Source organism: Poecilia reticulata, linkage group LG21, assembly GCF_000633615.1.
Source record: "Poecilia reticulata strain Guanapo linkage group LG21, Guppy_female_1.0+MT, whole genome shotgun sequence".
Taxonomy (NCBI): Eukaryota; Metazoa; Chordata; class Actinopteri; order Cyprinodontiformes; family Poeciliidae; genus Poecilia; species Poecilia reticulata.
The window spans coordinates 15,701,407-15,716,218 of NC_024351.1; the positions used below are offsets into that span (position 1 = coordinate 15,701,407).

Consider the following 14,812-nt stretch of genomic DNA (forward strand, 5'->3'; position numbering starts at 1 on the left):
TCTTTCTCACTGATTATTTCTGTTTTTATTTTAATTACGTAAAGCACTTTGAAATGCCTTGCTGCTGAAATGTGCTATACAAATAAAATTTGATTGATTGATTGATATATATATATATATCAATCAATATATATATATATATAATGCAGAGTGTGCTATCTACATCTGCCAAGGCTCTGTAAAAATATCTGCTGGTGATGTATCTTTAAGAATCCAAAAATAGATTTGATAGAGCTTATCGACCCTTTGTTCTCCCGCTGCAGCCTCCAGAGACAGAACCTCAGACAACAATTGTATTTGTTGTTACTTTAACAAGAGTCTTTAATGAATTCTTAATTTGGAAGGCAAATATGTTGTGCTGCCTTCGAATCCACTATCTGCCTTCGTGGACTTCTAACAGATTAGTTCATATCGAAGGCAAACCCTGATGCACTGGGTAATTGTGTCAAGAGCACAAACAGCCATAGAGATGTAGAAAAAAAAAATCTTGTTGGGATGCCAGGTTTGACAGATTTGATGTTTCCAATTAATCTGAGTATTTTTGTTCAGGGTGGCAAAAACTGAGAAGAAAAAATTATGCAGGCTCACAAAAATGCCTGACATTCAGAGGGGTCTCTGGGGCCAAATAATAGCCCAACATTTTTTCAGCAAGACATTTCCCCCATGCTGTATCCCCAGTGAGTTATTGTGTGGAATGTTGCCTGAGAGGTTTATAGCTGTTAGTTAAATAATGTAGCCGGAAAGACTCTTCTTTTGCTGTTTTTTCTGGTAATAAAAACAAAATCAATAGAAACCAATGGACAGTTAAATAATATAAAAGGAAAAAACGCTTACAAGTATAAACCGTAAATGTTATCCCTCAGCTAAATACTGTCTGTCCTAATTAAAACCAAATACAGTTTTTGTTTTTTTCTAACAAAAAATTCAAGCTTTTGCTTAAAAATTTTAATTATTTGTTTTCATCTGCTGTCATAATAAAAAAAATCTTAAGAATATACAGACTTTTTACTTTTGTATCAATCAAATAAAATAAAATGTATTTACATGGTGCCAAATCACAACAAATGTCATCTCAAAGCACTTCATAAAAAAAATCATTCAATTTCAATGGCATACATTCCAAAGTAGATTAAAAAGTTTCCATCTAATGAAACGCAGAGTGAGTGACTTGTTGCGTTCACTCCTCCAGCAACTTCCTCTTATATAATGAAAAGACATAATACCTTTATTTTGACAGTAAGTTTAAGACCACTTACTAGATCATATATTTGTTAAAAGCATGATCACTTAAATTGGACCAATGTTGAATGACATAGATGCTTAAAAACTTTGTCCGGACAAAGAATATTAATCTAAATAATTCAGATCTGGTCAGATTTTGTTCATCACTAGATTATTTTTGTTTTGTTTGTTTATTTAGGGCGACGGTGGTGGGTACATCCTGTCGCCGGCGGGTTGCTGGTCGGTTGCGTTCTCGGGTGGTGGTTGGGGGGGTGCGCGCGTTTCTCGATTGATTTTTACCCAGAAAGCACATGGGCAAAAACCGATAGTGAAACGGTCACTGGGACTGACTAGTATATATTCCATTGAGGGAAAGTAACTTTAACATATGAATTACTCATATGTTAACAAAAAGGCTCATTTTGAAGTATAAGCTGCTAATTACAGGCATTGCTTCGAAGAATTCGACCTGGAATGCAGCATTCATAACAAACACATGTGTTCATCTGCTCTACCGCTAGCAAACAACCGTACTGATTAAATAACATAAAAGTCAAGCAGTTCCCTAAAAGTCCAACAGATGGCAGCAATGCGCCATGCAAAACAAAACACTCACAGTTTACAGGACACACTTCCTGCTAAAGAGCCCCCTGGTGGTTGAAGAAAAATCCACATATAAACCGGGAAATACAATGTATAAAAAAAAATCTGAATGATCTCTATCCGTTATATTATATTAAAAAAAGAAGGAGTGTTCATGGAGCTGGACCAAATGAGGAGGCGGGCCGGATCCGGCCCGCGGGCCATAGTTTGGGGACCACAGTTTTAGGGCTTCCACACACGCATGCAGTGTTGATGTTACTGGAACAGTCCTTCATGTGGAGGGGACACCATAAATTAGTAAAAAAAAGAAAATAGATTTCTACTAATGGAGCAATGAGAATTTCATAACCAATTGTAATTTTCACAACATTTATTGTTGCTCTGAATTTTACCTTCCTTTCAGTGCTGCAAACAATCCGATACCATTCAGCGATACTTGAAGCACCGCAAATCCTGACCTCATTCTTCCACAAGTAAAAGTATCAACTTTTCCCTGACGATTGAAAACGTGACAAACTGTAGTGGCACTTTTTTTTTTTTTTTTTTTGTCATCTGAAAAAGATAAAGTGTTTGTAAGGTGTGCATCCTGCTAGGCAACAACGCAGCACGCTCGGATCTCCCAGCATGCCCGCCTTACCTCCACTGCGACATCAAATGTAAACAGACACAGTTGGCGAGGAGTTTTTGGCTTACAAAAGGCTTTCTTCCCGACAATTAGGATTAAGAACATCAAAAACCTGCCAGGGAGCGGCAGGTGTGAGAGAGGTTCTCAGCAGGATCGAGCCCCTTCGAGCCACAAGGCATGTCGGCAGCAGTGAACCGTAGAGATTTTATTTTTAATAATATATTCGGACAAGCATGCCGCTGAAGGAAGTAGCAGATTAAGTGGAATCAAATTGCTGTTTAACCCTTCTGGCAGCTTGTCCATTAGAAAACTCTGGATCCGTGCTCATTATTTTCAACACCCACTCACACTTATTTTTCTTAATATAGAGCAATCTCTGTTTCTCAGTGCAGACCCCAGGATCAAATTATTTCTCTCGCTCTTGGTGAAAACAGTTTTGCCCTGCTCTCATTTCTTACTTCCTTTAATTGGTGAGGCAAAAGGGGGGGGGAGTTGAGGAACACAGATTGACAGGTTGTGCGTGTGAGTGAAAGACGCAATGTCAAATACATCAACAGCAGGTGCGGAGAATAAAAAAATAAAAAATAATTTTAGGCATATACCTCCCACTGAAAGCTTGTCTGAAAGTTGCTCCTTAAATATGCTCCAAACTCTCTAATGGAGGGGAGATAAAAATATCAAGGTTACAGCATGGAGTGCATGAAGCATTATTATTATTATTATTTCAGTCACAGCATTATGAAATGTTGTGGATGCTCACATGCAAAAAAAGTCATATCAACATCATACTGCAATGCAACACACTTTTTTTTTGTATAGCAACAAATACATCCCCACAACAGATTTTTTGGTTATCAATAAAGAGGACGCCATCTTATTTATTTATGACACCAAAAAATATTAAAATTGTTATATGTGTGGGGGTCCAGATGGGTTCAAGAGAACAAGGTGTCACATGAAAATAACTCAAGTCAAACTTATCTCAAAATGTTAATACTGTCAAGCAACATTTTTTTCACATGAATGAAAAAAACAGTTTTTGCCTTTGATTCTCCATGTAGGTACAAAAGCAGAGTAAAATTGCTTGTATTCTTTTATAACTATAATTTATTTTCACGGAGGAGTGAAGCGTGCATACTATGTTTGAGTATGTTTATTTTCCAACCACCAAAAGATATTGTTTTTGTCTTTGTTATTATCTTTATATATTCACATTCCCTGTTTTGTGTTTAAAAATGTGTCTATATGGACGATTGACTGATTCTTGGTGCTTATAGTGAATTGACTTTTTTAGAGAGAGGGCTGACGACATAAGCTTTTTTTTCCCCTTCAAGCTACTCCTTCATTCAAACTTCATGTCAACATGTGTCATGTCAATTTTAAACTATAAATGAATGAAACAACTAAATAAATAGTCTTATAACAGCTGGAGCTTTTAAACTGAGACACTTTCAACAGAGTCCAACTGTAATAATTTTGTTGGGTAAAGTAGGGATCGTTTGCCTGATAAATTATTTATTGTAACCTAAAGCTCAACTGCAGAGGACGTTTAGTTTTAGCCAGACTGTAGCTCTTTCCACCGGAGTCACACACTCACGGAAATGTTAAAAATAATGCCAAAACAATGCAAGGCCTTAGGCAGATAAATTAATTATCTATGCCAGATGTTTAATTTGTGTTATCATCTCAAACGTCTAAGTGAAACAAACAACAAAAAAAAGCAAACACTAACATAACTTTTATTTAACCCTGGAGTAAGCTAGAGAAAACTTCCACATCAGAGAGATGACTCCTTACCCAGTCATGAAGCTTCATGGAAAGTGCTAATTAGCTCTGAAGAAAGATCAGCGACTGAAACATTAACGATGCAGCTTCTTTAGTCACTTGGTGAAGTGTAAATTCAATGCTCCGCCGACTATTGAGTTCAGACAAATCAGTGTTTTTATCCGATAAGATGCTCACTGGGGCAAAAAGATGGAGGACAGCAAAACGACTGCAGAGCAGCCACAACTGTCTGTCAACAACTGACCGCTGTCACCAGACTAACAGAAAGAATAATATAAGCAAAGTGCAAACTATTTATCTCATATAAAGTCTCTTACTCTTTGGTCCCATTTTGAGCAGCTCTTTCTGAGCAAAACCTTTTGTTGTTCTCGTTGGTGGTTGTGAATGGAAACGTAGTTATTCCAGTTCTGGCATTGCGGGGAGATTGTATCAGATGGAGCTTTGTTTGGCTAGTCAAAGCTCCAGGCTGCTTTGGAAAACAGCCACTGTCAGACACCAGTATTATCAAGCCGTATGTATTTGTTGGCTGTGAATCCTTTCATCTCTGGACCAACCTGGTGAAGCCCTCCACTTGTCAAACCCTGGATCCTCGACAGTGAATATTTAATTACAAGCTGTCGAGGGGGGAGAACCCTCACGGCGAAAACAATTTAACTTTTGCTTTTCCTTTCCGGCATTTTGCACAGACGTTGCAGCGTCGCAAAAAAAGAAAAAAAGAAAATCCCACTATTTTTACATTTTCAACAGGAAAAACAGACAGAATATCTTTTTGGTTTATTTAAATCCAACCTTGGTGAGTTTGCAGGATCTAAGTGACAGTGACAGTCCTGTTCATGAAGCTCGGAGCAGAAAGTTGGAGACATATTTTTTTATTCTCTGGCTGAATAGTTATTTGTTCCCCCAGGGCAAATGGTATAGCAAATATTGACAAAACCATCCATTAAATATATTCCACTGGTACTGAAAAAAAAGAATAGTATGCTTGAGTAAAACCCCTTTCCGATTTTCTGATCAGACATAAATAAAAGGAGTCAAGGTACAAAGTGAAAATGCAGTGAGCAATTCAACTCAATAAAACTGATTGTGTAACTTTGTGCAACATTTTTCCATAGAAAGTTTTGCTGCCCAGTTGTTTCAGGACACACCAAACAAACGACACACCAACATCACCTTACAACACATTGACATTGACTTGCACACAACTTGTATTATGTATAAGCCTCGCTTGTCACCACATATTTTTTTGTACACATTTGAATTTTATGGGCCATGCAACCAACATGTGCACCACTGCAACAGAATCCATGCAATATCAAATCAAATATTTGACACTGTGATTCCTCAGGAAGTGGGTTTAGTGAATTGGGAACAAGGTTTCCCCCCAGAAAACTTGCTAATCCCGGTGGTTGGGCGCTAGGGCGCTGGATTTTTTTTTTTATCCAGCGGCCCGACGTGTTTTTGAGTTAAAAAATGTTTAAGGTTGACAGGAAATTTGAAAATATCACTTGATAATTATGTGTTATTGAGAAATTAATACCTGATCACCAACTATAAAAAAAAGTCTTAAAAAATGCAAACATTTTAATAAGCAAAGCTTAGCCTGGTGGGGGCACCACAAGTAAAGCCTGGTGGCCCGCCAGGCTTATTATACACTGGTGGAAACCCTGGGGAAATAACAGCAACAATGTCAAAAATCCTCCAGCAGTTGGTCTCATCCTCTATAGCCAAATATATTATGCTGATAAATACCACACAGACAGCAGCTCTAATGTTGTCTACTGTCAGTAGAGCACTTCAAGCTTTGACTAGACTGGATGTTGCATTTAGATAGAATCAGATTGCTTGCACTTAAATATGAAGCACAAGCATCCTTTGTTATAATTTGGGTATTTATAAATGAAGTGAATAGATTTGAGAGAATGTAATGACTACCTTGACCTTGAACCACGTCAAACAGGCTAACTTTGCCACAAGAATGAGAGGAAATGTTTCATCAAAATAATGTGTACATTCCTACCAAAGTGTTTGGTATTCATATTTATTCTCCGAGTTCTGCTTGGACATGTTGAAACTGTATGATCAGCATTGTTGTCTGTGGGAAGATAAGGCTGCAGGGAGGGGGGTTGATGTATTTATTTGTTGCACTACAGATGGAGGATGGGGGGGAATGTTGGTATGGACAACATTTGCACAACTTTCTCTTATCTGAAATCCAATGTGCACATTAAAGGCTACAGAAGCTGCGAACTGATGGACATAATTTATTAATGTTGCTACCTCTGGGTTCTGTCAGAAGGAGCTGCGTTACATAAATGAGCTCATCAATCTGTTTTTATGAGTTTCCCACCTGAACAGCAGGTTATCGCAAAGAATTACTGGGAACAGGTGACATGATGCCTTTTGCAGATTTCACTACTATTATAAGTTTCTCAGCCTTTCAGCCTCAGAGACACACAGCAGCAGCAGCTGTAAGCTCCATGAAATCTCTTTGTTTCATAGTTTCCATTCTTATAGATTTTTGCTGGGTGATTACAGACTGAAATTGTCTCAGATATGCTTTTGATTGTAACTCGTCTTTGGTGATGTTCTGTTCTGCTCCATGTATCTACACATTTCAAAAGGCCTTTTTGAAGCTGATACTCTGCTTTGTTATGGACTAAAAATATGTTCAACTTTTTTTTTGTTTTTGGTAGTTTTTGTGTGAAAAAGGTTAAAGTAACAAAGCAAAGTTTTTCAAAAAGCCGCCAGTGTTTGTATTTGACTGCATTTAAACCCACATTAAATATTCTTAAGGAAAACAAAACAAAACAAAACAAGTCTTACCCATCATTAAATATGGGCTTTAGTTAGTTTAATTAGTGCATTTCCAGAGCTGCTTATTACACAATAACTGATCATATTGTCAAAAGCATTCATATTTATTGATGATCAACAATAATGATAATTACCCATCGCTATTAGAAAAAAAAATGTATTCTTTGGGGTCTTTTTCTTTATTTGCATGAAAACTGTCTTTCCCTGATCTTTCACGATGCTGCTCCATCATGCTCCCAAAGTTTGGCAATAGGATAAGCAATTAGGCACATTGGTAGCAACACATGTTTCAGTAAATCCTGGATGTATTTCGCTATCAGAGCTTCTGTCAGGGTCTATTAATTTTGTTGCTGTTTTTCTTCCCTCTTGTGATTCTTATATGTTATTTTTAAAGGAGTTTATTTGCTCCAGATTCACGCGGCTTGCCTTTGTAAATCCTTTAAGAGCAGAATTTTACTTTGAACCTGGCATGAAAGAGTTCCCGAATCTGAATCGTATATTTATGTATGTTTGTTTAAGGTGATGTTTGTATAGGTGTTTCTTTTTAACCACGCACCATGCTTAGTGTTTAACGAGGCAGAATTACACACAGTTTGCTCGCTGCACTTTGTTTGAAAGTGTTTATTTTCTGCTAATCAATGGGACTGTCATTTTTGACACTGATGTGTTTTAAATCTTGCTAAATGATGATATAGAAAGAGACAGAACCTTACATAATTATTGCCTCACTTGGCACAAATGTGTACAAAAGCAGTAAATTGTTAGAGACTGCTTGGTGGCAAGATAAACTTTGATCCTCCTAAATATTTTATTACATCTTTTTATGGAGCAAAACAGAAAATATAACTTTTTAATTTGAGTATACACTCTTGCAAAAAAGGTACAGGAGTGGAGCCAGAACTTTTCTGACCAAAACAGTTGAGTGCACATGCTCAGTGTCATATTCCTCTGAGGAAAATATTCCTTTGAGAGCTGCTAGTACTGATATATAGATGCTAAAGTGATGAGGTTGTATACATTACTTATGCACAGTACTGATGTTTCCTTGATCGGTGCTGTGCATCCACGCTTGCCTGGAGTTCTTTTGTCTTTCCCATTTTGAATAGTGGACCTCTGCTTCACGTCATATTCAAACCAAATGGTGAGACGAAGTTATTAAAACCGCTTAAGTCAATAAGTGTGGTTCTTGGGAGATTAAAAGAACTAAAAGATTATTTCTGAACTTTGAACTTTTCCTCAGATTTTTAGTAAACCTGAACTGATAGTAAAATGTTCTAAAAATGTAGCTAAGTGTGATCTATTTCAATGTTTTTGCACACCTTTACCAGGGGTGTCATTAATAATGGAAGGTACTGCGTGTTACTCTGACCAAACCAAATCTGGGATGTTGTTGCAGCCTCCTTACCACCAGCCTCCAGGCGATGTTACACACTGTTGTTGTTGTAAGTCTACGGTATTAGTTTTGTGCCACAAATGTATTCGATCATGTACAGCAATCCATACCAGCACCTTTACCTGTGATAAATATTTAAGCACCCCATCAAATGAACCTTAATAATTGAAGATGCATGAATAATTGGTTGAGGCATTATTGGAAGGCAAACAGCATCAGAGTTTGGATATCTACTCTGCTCATTAGAGGGATAGACATAGTGGAGAGAGATATGACCCTTGGCAGCTCTATTTTGCTCAAAAAGGAGCATCAGTCAGAACAAAAACAAGGTCCTCATTACCAACTCTACAGAAGCTTGGTCTTCTTTTTTTTTTTTGTCACTAGAAGGAGCTTGGAAGTTTGATTATCCACGCCACATGAAGGGAGCAAATCAAAGAGAACAGAGTCGGCAGAGCCTGATCTGAAGGCAAATGGGGCTCAAGATGAGCTTTTTGAGATAATATGAGGCCGAAAACTCTCGCCGCTTGATGTGTGTGTTCCTCCGAGGAAGAATAACAGTGAGTGGATTAAGCTGGAGAGAAACACGAGACGCCGCTGTGGACAGAGACAACACAGGAAAGCCGCTGATATTAGGAAGTTTTTCAGCAACTTCTTCTCTGCATCCTTTTTTTATTTTTTTCTGGGCAGAAGGACCTGTTGCTATGGAAACAACGCAGACCACATGTGTGAATATAAATATTCCCCCGCTGTGTGATTACTGCAGAAACCCAAACCGTCATCCGATTCTTTAATGTCCCTTGCTGATTACAGCTGCTTGAACACTGTGGAAGCTCTTTTGAAGCCTAATTTATAGCACACTTCGCAACAAATTGTTACTTTTTTCAATCGGCACGGTCTGAGTCGGAGCTCTGTAACACACTTTGGCACACTAACACCATCCAGTCTTTCCACACACCAGGTTAACCCCTAACAAGCAGAGGCTGTCTGTGTGGGGCCTATTAAGTCAGTTTTGTGTGGGAACATTTAAATCCACCCAAGCTTTATTGGAACCCGTGTGGGAGCCTATGAGGTGTTTCCTGGAATTCAAAGCAGGACAGAGACTTGGTTAAATGTGTAAAGATATTCTACAAGAACATTTTTTTTAGTTTAAATAACCAGCGCAAACAAACTCGGTAAACATTAAAGTTCGCATTGCCTCGCAACGTGTTCGTAACACTTAACCTTTTCGACTTTTTGCAATGATGCAAAATTTTACTTTGTTGGGATTTTATATGACTGACCTACACAGAGTAGCTCAGAGATGAGTGGCGGAAGATATGAAAAATTTAAGGTTAATCCAGTTAAAAGAAGAATCGACTGTTCCAGTCTCTTAGATGTGCCAAGATTTGGGTCACATTTTTCAAAGAGTAACAGCTCTGATGGAGGCAAAAGGTTGGACCACAAAGTACCACAAATGATGCAGGAAACAACAGACATGGAACAAATTTCCCCAAAAGCAGCATAAACACATGAAATTAACACATGAACATAGTGTGCTTAGAATCCAAATCGGTGTACAGATAAATTGAAAAGTGGCCAGAACTTTAGCATCCTGGTCTCTCACAGACATTTCTAAATAAATGACGTAAACATTTGAATCAACAGAGCAGGTGTATCATGTGAAAAGACTGCAGTCCTTGATGCAATTGTCTCCAGTTCAATTCCCAGCCCTTGGCAATTTACTAAATGTCTTCTCCTCCTCTATCTGCCCTTTTTTCCTGTCGAGCTACTGTTGAATAAAGGCCACCAGTGCCATTAGAAAACCTTAAACTATTTCAAGAGTATGAGTACCTTTCAAAACTCTGCAAATAAAAGATGTTGCTTTCGAAACCGGCTGAATATTTTATGCATTTGATACAAACGTGAGGATAACAGATCTTTAACAACTGGCAGCATAGAAGAAAAAAACAGGAGTGAAATGCTATGTTTCCTGGTTAAAGATTTATGCTCCTTTCATGAGAAAATGTCTAAAGTACTAATGAGATAATCATAACAACTCAAGCCAATATACACTGACCTCAGACTTCTTTATTGGTTGGGGATTTCATTCTGCACTGCTCTTGTCAAAATCTTTCCCCTCAGTCCTGATATCGACGCCCACCCCAGCTTGGCCTTCATTGCACTCCGTGTTTGATTCTGCTCTGCTCTCCGTCTGAGATTTCAAAGTGCAATGAAGTCACAAGCTTGCCCAGGACTTGTTGCTGTGTCTTTATAGTCAGCAGCAGCCTCGGTCCAGCTGAGGAAAGCTGCACCGTGGAGCCTGCTCTGACCTTTGTTAGACAGAAAGCAGCGGGGTAACGGTGGTCAGAATGAGTTGCACGCGGTTAGGTGAGTCTCAAAAGGGCATCCAGCAGAGTGTGCACCTGCAGCAGCACGGTGTTGTGTCTCTCCAGTTTCTTTTCTCTTTGCCATAAAATCGCATGTTGCATTGTGTTCAAAGGTCATTAGTGCAGATCAGGGGTGAAAGTAGTTTTAAATTTTTGGGGGCACTATGACAAAAATAAATAAATAAATAAATAAAATATAATATATATATTTCCATTATTGTGCACAGAGAGGTAGCAAGCATTTTACTTGCACACACACACGCACACATCCACCTACTAAGACATGCTGCTCTGTGTTACTGACGTCGTGGAGATTCCTACACACGTCTACATCTTGAAATAGCAGCTGACCCAAACTCTTGCCCAAGTTGTTCTTGAAATCTGCCTTTGAAATACAATCATGAAGCCTTTTTATCCCCAAGGCTCCTGAATGACGCAAGCCAAGAACTTCTGGGTTCTGGACCTCAATAAAATTATGTATAAGTGCAGGTCTGGATCGCTCTCCTGCTTTTGTTTCTTATGTTTGGTAAAATAGTCACAGCATTAAATTGTCTGCGAAAATTAATAAAAATAAATATAACAAGTCACAGACTGTTCCTAGCACTGTGCAATGATTAATACATGAATAATCCTAATGAATTAATAGTAATTAAAAATAATAGTGGATAAAAGGCTTCAGAACATTTATACCACAGCAGGTATGGAAAACCACAAAAGCAAAAATGTAATCATATACAAATCTATTAATCTCTTCATGTTAAATAAATAAAAAGTATAAAGTTTTATTTAAATATTTATGTCAGCTTGAGTCATGCAGAGCTGATCTGATCATTTCCATAGCAACGATCAGAAGCAAGGCGTTGCACCAGAAGTCTAGTGAGCTCACTGATGAGGTCATAGATGACATGTGCATCACAGTAGATCAAAGAAGTTCTAATGCTTTAATACTGGAATCTCTAAGCATCAGTCAGGATCCAGACATTTCTTGGAGTTTCAGATTTGTTTATAGCAACAATGTTCAGTTTTGCGACGGCGCTTGTTCCCATGGTATTCCCGGTTGGTTGGGGCATCGGATATGCCGTGACCACTGGGATGAAGAATGTGTGCGATCGTTTCTTTCCAGGGAAGGATTGCAACAAAGAAAACGATCAGGATGAAGAGGACGATCTGTTTTGGAAAGGATTTCCATCCAATTCCAAAAAACAAACCGACCCGGCCGGGGAGGTTTGTTCTGAAAAGGCGTTGGATGTTGGGACCTCGGACTCCATCTCGTCCTCTGTACGAGACAGTACAGAGGATGATGGTACTGTCTCTGGACAAACTGACTCGGCTGGGGAGGTTTGTTCGGAGATGATGGTACAACGTGAGGGTGAGACTGCAGTCGCAGAAAAATCAAATCCGGCTGGGGAAGATTTGTCTGCGGCTGATCTCGCAGCCAAAGCTGTGGCTGAAGTGACAGCCAAAGCTTTGGTTTCGCTGGTCCCATCCTTACAGGAGAGTCCTCTGAAGGSMACRTTCACAGGGTCCTTTGAATTACAACGTTCCCCGGACGGGAACGTTCCGGACGGGGAACGTTGTAATTCAGATAAAAACAGTGTTGCTCGTTTGTCTGAAAAACCATTTCTGAATGTAAAGATTTCCATTGCTGTCGAGGTTTCTTGTTCCCCTAACGTTAATTCAGTAGCTAGCGTTGGCTCGGAACTGCTAGATGTAGGGAGGACATCTGCAGGACAAGGACAAGCGGAGGAGAACTTCTTCAAGTTCTCCGATGAGCTCCAGAACAGCTGGGTGAATGCTGCATTCCAGAGCATCCTAAACCTGAGCGTCACCAAGCGGTGTCTCKCTAAGGAAAGGGTTTTTCTGGAGGCATCGTCCATCCCCTGCTGTGGGAGTCTCATCCTCTCAGCTGTCCGTCAGCCCAGCAAGCATTTTAGTCAACAAGACCTTTCCCCAGTTCTGATGGAGCTGAGGGAGAAGAAGCTGCCGTCAGACATGGGAAAGGACTATGACATAAAAAGTTTGCTGGAGTCTGTGCTGGTCTGGCTGGATTCGTTTGGCGGCGACACAGATAGAGAGTTGTACGACAACGACTCTTGCTCCAACTGTGGAGCCACTTCCCTCAAGCTCCTGAACAACGGCGCCATGATTGCCCTTCCACCAGTGTTATTTTCAACCAGTATATCTATACTGCTTGAATACTGGTTGGATTTGGCGTGCAAACGCCGTTGTTCAGACTGCGGGTCACCTTGGCAGAAAAAACACTGCCTGACCGATAACAAGGTCCTGGTATTTTTTCTGCACAGGATGACCAGAAAGCACCAAACCAAAGCCACTCAGACCATCGATGTGCCTGCAGAATGTGGGACGGAGACGTACCACCTGTCCTCCGTCATCTGTGCGGATCCAAAGCTGACAGACGTCTACTGTTATTTAATGAAGGGAGAACGAACCGTGAAGGCAGACAACAAGCATGTCTTCACTGCAGAGAAGATATGTCCAACAACAGTTTCATTTACATTTACGAGAAGAGATGATCAGACACCAGAGGACAAAAGGTAAAAAGATTTGACAGGATTCCTGTTTGCAGGTTTCTCTCCGGGCGCTCCGGCTTCCTACCACAGTCTGAAATCTCCAATGAAATGATCCAGTAGGCAGAGGTGGACCTTGGAGGCGGGTACAGCGGACGGCGCCGGTGCAGGGGGCAAAGAGCACTGGGGTTAGCACTGGAAAGCAGAGCCTCGGACAAAACACAGGGAGGCGGAGGAGCAGCGGGAGATTCTGGAGGCGGCGGAGGAGTAGAGGGAGACTCTCTCTTTCTCCATATATGTATGTATGTATGTGTGCGCGCGTGGTTAGATGGATAGATAGATAGATAGATAGATAGATAGATAGATAGATAGATAGATAGATAGAGTCATGATGGAACTTAGCTTACGAACCCACATGCAAGAACACAATCAGACAGGCGAGTAAAATACAATGATGGTTTATTGAAAGAACAGGAGGGAGATAGTGAATACTGGATCAGCGGACCGGGTGGTCTTACTGTCAACAGGAGACACAGAGTTAGGGTGATCAACTGTGATTTCCGGGGAATAACTGACGAGTGCTTACTTGGAAGGGAGGTGATGAGGACGGAGTGGAGCGTAGGTAGTGAGCTTGTAGGAGAGCGGTCAGGTAGCTCCACTAAAAGGAGACGACCTGGAACTAGGTCCGTCAGAGTAGTTCTCCGGGGGGTTCGGGCGTGGGTCTCCAGATCCGTGGCGTCCCGAAGGGAAATCCACCGGAGAAGGAGCGACGAAGGGGGATAAACGCACACACACAAGGAGTGGCGTCTGACCAGTAACACCGACAGCGTCGAGGGAGGACGCCCTCGGTGGCCGAGGGGCGGCGTCTGGCCGATACCACCGACAGCGTCGGGGAAACACACAGGAGGTTGCTGATCCACGAAGAGGGGGAAAGGCACACTCACTCAGAACCCAGCAAAGATGGATCACACCAGAGCAACGAGGAGGCGGCAGGATAATCTGACGAGGAAGACAACAAGGGGTTAGTCTGGAGCAGATCACAGAAGGCCTATTTCTGGAACGAATGTTACCGAGGTAAATAAACACTCAGGCGATGAGACGAGGAGGTGCTGCTGCTTATATCTGTAGTCCACGCCTCCTAAACGAGCCGCAGGTGTGAGTAGGGGTTGAACCCAGCAGCTTCTCAGGGGTTCTGCGTGCAGGTGCCATCTGGTGGACACCAGGGGGAACAACGGTTCCATCCATGATAAAAAAAACTCATTCGAAACAAAAATAAAGAAAAGACTAACAAAATAAATGGGGAAGACACAGAACCTGACAGATAGAAAGAATCTACAACAAGACATATATGGAGGACCAAAACCGACATAAGAAATAAAAATAAATATGTAAACAAAAGAATAAATATATATCCAACATGTATATAAAAAAAAATATATATATATAAAATAACATATATATATATACAGTGGGGAAA

At 40.3% G+C, this 14,812-nt stretch overlaps 1 protein-coding gene across 1 annotated transcript; it reads left to right on the plus strand.

The window, feature by feature from the left end:
• The first annotated feature begins 11,851 nt into the window (after positions 1-11,851).
• On the plus strand, positions 11,852-13,672 carry LOC103457971 (uncharacterized). The gene is made up of 2 exons (XM_008398469.1): positions 11,852-13,362; positions 13,456-13,672. The coding sequence occupies exons 1-2, from the start codon at positions 11,852-11,854 to the stop codon at positions 13,526-13,528; spliced, it is 1,584 nt and encodes a 527-aa protein (XP_008396691.1). The 3' UTR covers positions 13,529-13,672.
• Positions 13,673-14,812: the final 1,140 nt, after the last annotated feature.